Here is a 10,000-nt window from a genome sequence, read left to right as displayed (position 1 = left end):
TACATTTTCAATTCACTTTCGAAGCTTGTAACAGTGCTGACGATACATGTAATCTACATAATAAAACATAAAGTGTTGAATTTTCATTTCAGAAGCCGACGGAATGAGCGACACAATTCCCTTATCTAGAACAAAACTCCCGGGAAGAAAGTCTGGACTCCGATGGAAGCTGTCGAATGACTTCATGAAAGTACCGTCCTAAAGTTAAGGCAGAGGCTACATTTCAGGAAGCTAGTGAGGACAGTTTAACCCCGGGCTAGACGACAGCTAATCTAAATATGAAATTCATTGCTACACACATAAAAAGTGAATAATTATTTTGGAATTGTGCAATCAGAGAATTATTCGTTTCAAAATTGCGCAATGCCGTAGTTGAAAATTGAGGAAGTGCGCAATAAGGTTTTTCTTTTTTTTTCTAATTACGTAATGGGTCACTTAATGATGTATTACGCAAGACAAGAGTTAAGGGTTTCCAATACCTATATTCTTTGGCGGGGGTGCATGGCAAGGAATTTCCCAGATTAAATACTTATGAATACAAAATTATATCTTACAAGAAATATTTGTTTTTAATTCTTATCATTATCAAAACCTCCTTATCTTTCTGCATGTTTTCCATTCTTTTTATTCTAATTATTTTTTTATGCTCGTTTCAGTTTTGCATTTGAAAAAATTACTTAACACTGGTTGCCATCCTTGGGTAGAAATTCACGTCTTCTGTTGGCAAAAATAAATTAATGATAACAAAATTACATAGGTATAACAAGAAATTTTGGGTTGTTTGAAAGAAAAAAATGTCTTCATTCTTTCATGTTTTGATTAGCATTCCCTTGTTTAGCTATAGGTGATTAATGTATACATATATACATATATACATATATATATATATATATATATATATATATATATACACATACACACATATATACATATTTATATATATACATATATATATATAATATATATATAAATATATATACATATATATACAGTATATATATACATATATATATATATATATATATATATATATATATATATATATATATATATAAAAACGTAACCTGTACATATCTATGTGTAGGTCGTAGGACACTATATATATATATATATATATATATATATATATATATATATATATATATATACATACACACATATATACATATTTATATATATACATATATATATAAATATATATACATATATATACAGTATATATATACATACATATATATATATATAAATACGTAGCCTGTACATATCTATGTGTAGGTCGTAGGACACTATATATATATATATATATATATATATATATATATATATATATATATATATATATATATATATAAAGAGAGAGAGAGAGAGAGAGAGAGAGAGAGAGAGAGAGAGAGAGAGAGAGAGAGAGAGAGAGATACTGCGGGTAGAGTTATGGGGTCCTTTGACTGTCCAGACAGTACTACATTGGATCTCTCACTCTGGTTGTGGTTCAATTTCCCTTTGTCTACACACAAACCGGATAGTCTGGCCTATTCTTCACAGATTCTCATCTGTCCTCATACTCCTGACAACACTGAAATTACCAAACAATTCTTCTTCACCCAAGGGTTTAACTAATGTACTGTAATTGTTCAGTGGCTACTTTCCTCTTGGTAAGGGTAGAAGAGACTCTTTAGCTATGGTAAGCAGGTCTTCTAGAAGGACACTCCAAAATCAAACCATTGTTCTCTAGTCTTGGGTAGTGCAATAGCCTCTGTACCACTGTCTTGGATTATAGTTCTCTTGCTTGAGGGTACACTTGGGCACACTATTCTATCTAATTTTTCTTCCTCTTGTTTTGTTAAAGTTTTTATAGTTTATATAGGAAATATTTATTTTAATGTTGTTACTGTTCTTAAAATATTTTATATTTCCGTGTTTCCTTTCCTCACAGGGCTATTTTTCCTGTTTGGGCCCCTTGCCTTATAACATCCTGCTTTTCCAACTGAGAAATAATAATAATAATAATAATAATAATAATAATATTAATAATAATAACAATAATAATAATAATACAGGTATACAAATGATATATATATATACATACATATATATATATATATATATATATATATATATATATATATATATATATCCTTACTAAAGCCTTAGAACATGACCTAGTTACAACTCAAAAAGCTATGGAAAGAACAATAAAGGGAATATGGGATAGAAAAAGAGCAACATGGTTACGAGAGCAAACTAAAGTAGAGGATATTCAAACAAGTACGAAAAACAAATGGACATGGCGAGAAACAAATAATGAAAATTACAAATAATATATGAACATGAAAAATAACAAAATGCGTCCTAGAGATTGCAAATGAAGCAGGGGAAGGAAGGGAAGTCCATGAATTGCCGAGATAAGAAAATTTTAGTGTATAGATTGTGATAAAAAAAAAACTTAAACAGACGGTTGTGGAAATACATGTCTTAGGACCCTGTCCTGCAGTGGGCAAGCAACGGCTGATGCTGATGATATTTATATATACAGTATATATATATATATATACATATATATATATATATATATATATATATGTATATATATATATATATATATATATATATATATTAGTAATTCTAATAATGTTTCTTCGTAATTTACTCTCTCTTAAGATAGAGTATAGGACCATCTACTAACGCCAATCTCAGACCTTTTACCCAACATGATAACTGAGAAAACCATCGAAAGATAAAAAAATCTCCAAATTTCCTTGAGAAGAAATTACCTAAACGTACTGTACTCTAGTGTACATAGCGACAGAACATCGCGTCTTCCAAAGATAAATTGAAATCGTCATCTGAGAGATTCGTGTTAGAATATCGATTGATTCCTTGTTGCTTTCTAAGCAGCATTTGCTTGAACAAAAGGAAGATACTCTATTGATCCATTGTCAGTCATACAAATATTCGAAGATGTCTAAAAGACAACGGAAGGCAGACAAATTGGACTTTTCTCAGCGTAGTGATGTTTCCAATTAGAGTTCAGTCAATAGCTTTGACCTTTCGGCACGAAATTGCCACTTTAGACCGTTAATGTCACATAGTAATCACCTTTAGGAATCAATTAACCTTCACGTATACCTGCAGAGGTCCTGCACAGGTCAGCAGGGCATATCGACTGTAATCAACTATTGACTCAGGCCAGATGTTCCATCTGAGACACTTGTCTCAGAGGCCCAAAGAAAAACCGAGTTCTTTGATTCAAAGCCTGGGGATCCCGCATTGTTTTGCATCAACAGCATAGCACATACTACAAGTAAGACTGTTCACTGTGGTGTACCCTAACTGTTCATTATCAGAAGAATTCTACACGAGTCATCAAATAGTAAATCAAAACTTGACGACATTCAGCGAGACAGTGACTAAACCTTTATGATTTGAAAACAATGACTCACTGAATCTTTGAAGGCTGAAACTCCTTATCTGGTGGTTTCTTTCAGACAATCTTGACAGTTTAAAGTTTTAAAATCCGTTCATGAATGGCTCTAGAGACTGACCATATATACATCGTTATCATCGCCAAGCCCCTTCTCCATCCAAGCGAGGACCATGGAGGGTCAGACAATGGGTGCTGATGAATCAGCAAGTAGATCTATAGGCTCCCCCAAACAACCCACCTTAGCTCACAAGGATGTTGAAGTTCCAAACACTAAAAAAAACTATCGAGTTTGAGTGGGACTCGAACCCCAGTCCGGCAGATCGTCAAGCACGGACGTATGAAATAGTTATCACAATCCCAAAACTTTAGTGAATAGCTTAGTGATTAAGATCGGAGTAGGTTGCTGCTTTAATCTGTGCAGATAGGTATGTGGCAAATTATTGTAGACTTATCAATAAAAAATACATTTTTTTTCCAAAATGAAATAGTTTTTTTGGCAATCGGCAGGAAAACGAACTTCCACATGAGATTACAAATTTAAGGCGATTAGCTGTTGTGCCCAAATACTGTGAGCGTGTCAGTTACGTTTCTCTTTTGTGAATACATAGATTGATTCAATAAAGGGTTGCGGTGACTGATGTAGTTCCCTCCCTGACTGGTAAACGCCAGACTGGGGTTCGAGTCCCTCTCAAACTCGTTAGTTTCTTTGGTCGCGGCAACCTCACCATCCATGTGAGCTAGGGATGGGGGGTTTGGGGGAGCCTGTAGGTCTATCTGCTGAGTCATCAGTAGCCATTGCCTGGCTCTCCTTTCCTAGCTTGGGTGGAGAGGGGGCTTGAGCGCTGATCATATGTGTATATGATCAGTCTCTGGGACATTGTCCTGCTCGATAGGGCAATGTTATTGTCCCTTGCCCCTGCCATTCATGGACGGCCTTTAAACCTTTAAGGATCTGGGCTTTTCATGCTTTTCTCTTTCACATGGAATGATGTATGTTGATAATAACAATAAAGAAAATGAAAATCAAACCATAATGTGAGATAGATTTTTAAATAAACCGTTTTGGAATCAGAAGAAGGATTCAGTTCAACACTAAAATCAGATCTACTGGAATAGATATCCTATTATGAAATGTTAAAAATCAAATCATATCCTTTTACATAATTATTATAACGTATAGATAGACAAACCAACTCATGATTTCTTTGATGAAGATCAGCAGAAATGAAAAATTGCGTGAAAGATCAGATCAACTGTAACAGACAATCTATAGTGAAATGTGGAAAATCCATACATTGCTTTTCACATTATTCTTCAAACAGACGAGCTAATAAAATAATAATTTCACGTAAATAAGCAGTAAAGTATTTATTACTATAATTATCATTTATGAAAAAAAACTCAGTGAATTGCCTGGAACTCTTTCGAAGTATGTCAAAAGCCGCATTCTTTGCCTCTTCCAAGGAAATTGAAGGTAACATGCGGCAACTGACCGTGAGACTGATGCCATCTGTTGGGCCGATGCGCAAGTTGCATAAATACAAGCACTACAAGACGTTCAATGCCAAAATCAATATTGTAGTCAAGATGGAAAGACAACATTTGCTTCTGGGTGAGTTGCTCAAATAGATTTCTAATGTAATATATTTACCATAATGTACAATGCTAATTTATAAACGATGAAATCAGTCTTCGTGGTGAAAAATTCACAAATATAGTTGTCAAAGGTTTGGGAGTTGTCAAAATTAGTTGATAAGAAATTGGAAATGAGTTTTACGAACTGATACAGTTTAATGTAGTCGCACACGAACATGTATACACATATGTGCACACATTATATACAATATATATATATATATATATACTGTGTATATATATATATATATATATATATATATGTGTGTGTGTGTGTGTGTGTGTGTGTATATATAAATATATATACAGTATATATATACTGTATATATATATATATATATATATATATATATATATATATATATTTATATATATAGATCACTACAATGTAACGAGAAGTAATATTACACACACATAAAATGTATGTATGTATATATATATATATATATATATATATATATATATATATATATATATATATATTATATATATATATACAGAGAGAGAGAGAGAGAGAGAGAGAGAGAGAGAGAGAGAGAGAGAGAGAGAGAGAGAGAGTTACTGGTATGATTACTTACGCAATCATTGTCTTTTCTTTCCAAAACAGCCTTCGGCCTCCTATCACTTTTGCCAGCCATTGCTCAAGGTAAGTGAGATCACATAGTTGAAGTTAAAGGTAAAGAATCTAACATACAAGTGTCCGTTACTAGCACAAACCCAAAATAAACAAGGAGGTATATAGACGCTTTTGCCTCTGAAAGAAAGGAAGGTTATAAGAGTAGCATCTCTGTTACCAGGTTAGAGTCAATTAGTTCATACTAGACCTCTTATAAGCTTCAACACTTGGTAATTAATATTGGCCGCCATAAAGCAAAGTTATAAGCTATCCATCTACAGGTGAAGCTGAAAAAAAGGAATTCCTAAGTGAACTGCATTTGTTGATTTCAAAACTGGTGACTCCCTGTATTATCTGTAACTGTTCGATATTGAGAGTAAATATATAGTTATCTTTTTGGTAATTTGTAATCATTGTTTCTCTTTAAAAGTGGAATATTTAGGAATTTTAATCAATAGATAAATTGGATGACTTCTAGATTTTATTCTTTTTAATCAATTCTTTAAATTAAAGAGCGCCAAACAGTGCACATTTTGGGAACTCGATATGGCTCATTTTATATAACGTATTTTGACGATAACTTAACTTATTTATGTATTTAATCTACTTAATAAGGAAAGACACAACTGAATATTACATACCCTATAATGAAAACTTACAATTACTATAAGATAAAAAATTATTTGTGAGAAGAATTCTGAGATTAAATATTTCAATAACTCACAGCTAGGTTCGCCAAACCAACCCAATAAAAACGTTAAAATCAACGACATATAACGTAACATACCGTACAAGTATAAAGCTTTTAAATCAACGTCAATTAACGTAGCATACGTTTTAGATCCATAAAATCATCACCAATTAACGTAGCATACCGTTTAAAGTTTTAAATCAACGTCAATTAACGTAACATACCGTTTAAAGATTTTAAATCAACGGAAATTAACGTAGCATACCATTTAAAGCTTTTAAATCAACGGCAATTAAAGTAGCATACCATTTAGATCTTTAAAATCATCAATTAACGTAGCATACCGTTTAAAGTTTTAAATCAACGTCAATTAACGTAGCATACCGTTTAAAGATTTTAAATCAACGGAAATTAACGTAGCATACCGTTTAAAGCTTTTAAATCAACGGCAATTAAATTAGCATACCATTTAGATCTTTAAAATCATCAATTAACGTAGCATACCGCTTAAAGTTTTAAATCAACGTCAATTAACGTAACATACCATTCAAAGCTTTTAAATCAACGTCAATTAACGTAACATACCGCTTACAGCTTTTAAATCAACGTCAATTAAATTAGCATACCGTTTGAAGCTTTTAAATCAACGGCAATTAAAGTAGCATACCATTTAGATCTTCAAAATCATTGTCAATTAACGTAGCATACAGTTTAAAGATTTTAAATCAACGGCAGATAAGGTAGCATACCGGTTAAGGCTTCTAAAATCAATGGCAAATAACGTAGCATACCAATTAAGGCTTTAAAATGAACGGCAAATAACGAAGCATACCGTTTAAAGCTTTAAAATCAATGGCAAACAACGTAGCATACTGTTTAGATCGTTTAAATCCACGGAAAATAACATAGTATACCACTTAAAGCTTTTAAATCCATGGCAAATAACCTAGCATACCATTTAAAGCTTTTAAAGCAACGGAGAATAACGTAGCATACCATTTAAAGCTTTCAAATGAATGGCAAATAAAGTGGCATACCGTTTAAAGCTTTTAAATCAACGTCAATTAACGTACTATACCCTTTAAGGTTTTTAAAGCAACGCCAATTAACGTAGCATACCGTATAAAGATTTTAAATCAGATTCAATTAACGTAAAATACCTATAAAGCTTTTAAATTAACGTCAATTAACGTAGCATGCCATTCAAAGCTTTGAAATCAACGTGAATTAACGTAGCATAGGGTTTAAAACTTTTAAATCATCGTCAATTAACGTAGCATACCATTTAAAGCTTTTCAATCACCGTCAGTTAACATAGAATAAAGTTTAAAGCTTTTAAATCAAGCTTAATTGACGTAGCATACCGTTTGAAACGCTTAAATGAACGGTAAATATTGTAGCATATCCTTTAAAGCTTTTAAATTGATGTCGTCAATTAACATAGCATACAGCTTAGAGCTTTTAAATCACCGTCAATTAATGCAGCATACCATTTAAAGGTTTTAAATAAAAGGCAAATTATGTAGTATACCGTTAAAAGCTTTTAAATTAATGGCAAATAATATAGCAACGTCAATTAACATAACATACAGTTTAAAGCTTTTAAATCAGCAACGTCAATTAACGTAGTATTCCCCTTAAAGCTTTTACATGAACATCAATTAAAGTAGCATATAGTTTAAAGCACTTAGATAACTGTCAAATAACGTAACATACAGTTAAAAGCTTTTAAATGGACGGCAAATAAGGTAAAATACATTTTAAAGCTTTTAAATCAACGTCATTTAACGTAACATTCCCTTTAAAGCTTTAAAATCAACGTCAATTAACGTAACATTCCCTTTAAAGCTTTTAAATCAACGTAAATTAACGTAGCATACCGTTTCAAGCTTTTAAATCTTCGTCAAATAATGTAGCATACCGTTTAAAGCCTTTAAATCAAAGTCAATTAACATAGCATACCATTTAAAGCTTTTAAATCTACGTCAATTAACGTAGCATTCCGTTTAAAGCTTTTAGATGAACGGAAAATAATGTAGCATACCGCTTAAGCTTTTGAATCACTGTCAATTAACGTAGCCTACTGTTTAAAGCTTTTTAATCGACGTCAACTAACGTTGCATACCTTTTTAAAGTTTTTAAGTCAACATCAATTAACGTAGCATACCGTTTAAAGCTTTTAAATCAATGTCAATTAACGTAGCATACCATTTAGAACTTGTAGATCACCGTTAATTGACGTAGCATACTGTTTAAAGCTTGTAAATCAGAGTTATTTGACAAAGTATACCGTTTAAAGCCTTCAAATCAGTCAATTAACGTCGCGTATTATTTAAAGCTTTTAAATCAGTCAATTAACGTAGCATACCGTTTAAAGCTTTTAAATCAACGTCGAATGACATGGCATATTCCTTTCAAATCTATTTCAAATCCTATCACTGCTGCAGGATGCATCATGCCCTACGAGAGGATTGGAACCCAGTGCCTCTTTATAGACTCCCTGACCCACGGCAGCTTCTTCGACATGAGGCTCCACTGCAACATACAGGGAGAGGGCGGTAAATTGGCTCACATCCCAGACGCAAACCAACACACAGAGATTATCAATTACATCAAGAAGAATGGCAAGTGTCCTATTGATAGTATTTTCTTCCTTTTCCGACATTTATTTCTTTCTGTTTTGATCAATGGTCATCGTTAGGTACATATTATATGTATGAGATCGATGGCTATGTCTAGGCCTATGTGTCTGAGATCACTGATTAAATCTAGGCCTACATGTCCGGGACAAATGGTTATGTCTAGGCCTATATGTCTGAGATCGATGGTTAAATCTACGCCTACGTGTCTGGGACAAATGGCTACGTCTAGGCCTACAAGTCTGAGATCGATAGCTAAGGCTAGGCCTACGTGTGTATGATCGATGGTTAAGCCTAAGCCTACTTCAATACATGCCTCTTTAAAAGTAGCTGAAACTGATTGACTGAAGGTGTTCATAACATATAAATCAATGTTTCTTTAGGCTGATGGTTATCATTTACTTTATAGCTATAGGGGATTCATAAATTTTAAATTGAATTTCTTTTTATAACTTTGCCACCAATCTATGTTTTATTTCCCAAAACCTGAATCATTTGTATTTGTAAAACAGCATCAGAAACAGGGCGCTATTGCATATATCCCTGCCTGACGATCTGCTGGACGGGATTTCCAAACATGCTCAACTCAATAGTTTCTAGTCCGTCTAGGCTAGTGCCTGCAATATCATCATCCTTGTGAGCGAAGGATGCAAGGTTTGAGTACACCCTATAGGTCTACCTGCCGAGTCATCAGCACCCATTGCCTAGCTCTAGCTTGATAGAGAGTGGGCTTTGAAAGTTCGGCTCTACCATTCATGAGTGATCTTTAAACCTTATAATTGGTGGCACTGTTATCATCACAATAACAAACACATCAGCCTCATCTATGCAAAAATATAACAAGACACTGAATTTGAACTTCAGATTCTCTTCTACACACACATTATTTATTTATCTCCTTATTTTCTCTCGTGACTAGGCTCTTCTTCCGTGTAGTGGCCCTTAGGCTAATATCATCCTGCATTTCAAACTAAAGCAGTAGCTTGGCTAATAAT

At 33.1% G+C, this 10,000-nt stretch overlaps 1 protein-coding gene across 1 annotated transcript in view; it reads left to right on the top strand.

Moving 5' to 3' along the window:
- The first annotated feature begins 4,840 nt into the window (after nucleotides 1-4,840).
- Nucleotides 4,841-10,000, top strand: part of LOC137616517 (uncharacterized) — a 6,282-nt gene continuing 1,122 nt past the window's right edge. The window contains exons 1-3 of the mRNA XM_068346347.1: nucleotides 4,841-5,036; nucleotides 5,667-5,705; nucleotides 8,814-8,990. Of these exons, the coding sequence (XP_068202448.1) occupies nucleotides 4,856-5,036; nucleotides 5,667-5,705; nucleotides 8,814-8,990 (397 nt within the window). The 5' untranslated portion in view covers nucleotides 4,841-4,855. The remainder of the gene's footprint in view (nucleotides 5,037-5,666; nucleotides 5,706-8,813; nucleotides 8,991-10,000) is intronic.

The sequence above is a fragment of the Palaemon carinicauda genome, chromosome 22 (assembly GCF_036898095.1).
Source record: "Palaemon carinicauda isolate YSFRI2023 chromosome 22, ASM3689809v2, whole genome shotgun sequence".
Taxonomy (NCBI): domain Eukaryota; kingdom Metazoa; phylum Arthropoda; class Malacostraca; order Decapoda; family Palaemonidae; genus Palaemon; species Palaemon carinicauda.
This window is presented reverse-complemented; position numbering and strand designations above follow the sequence as displayed.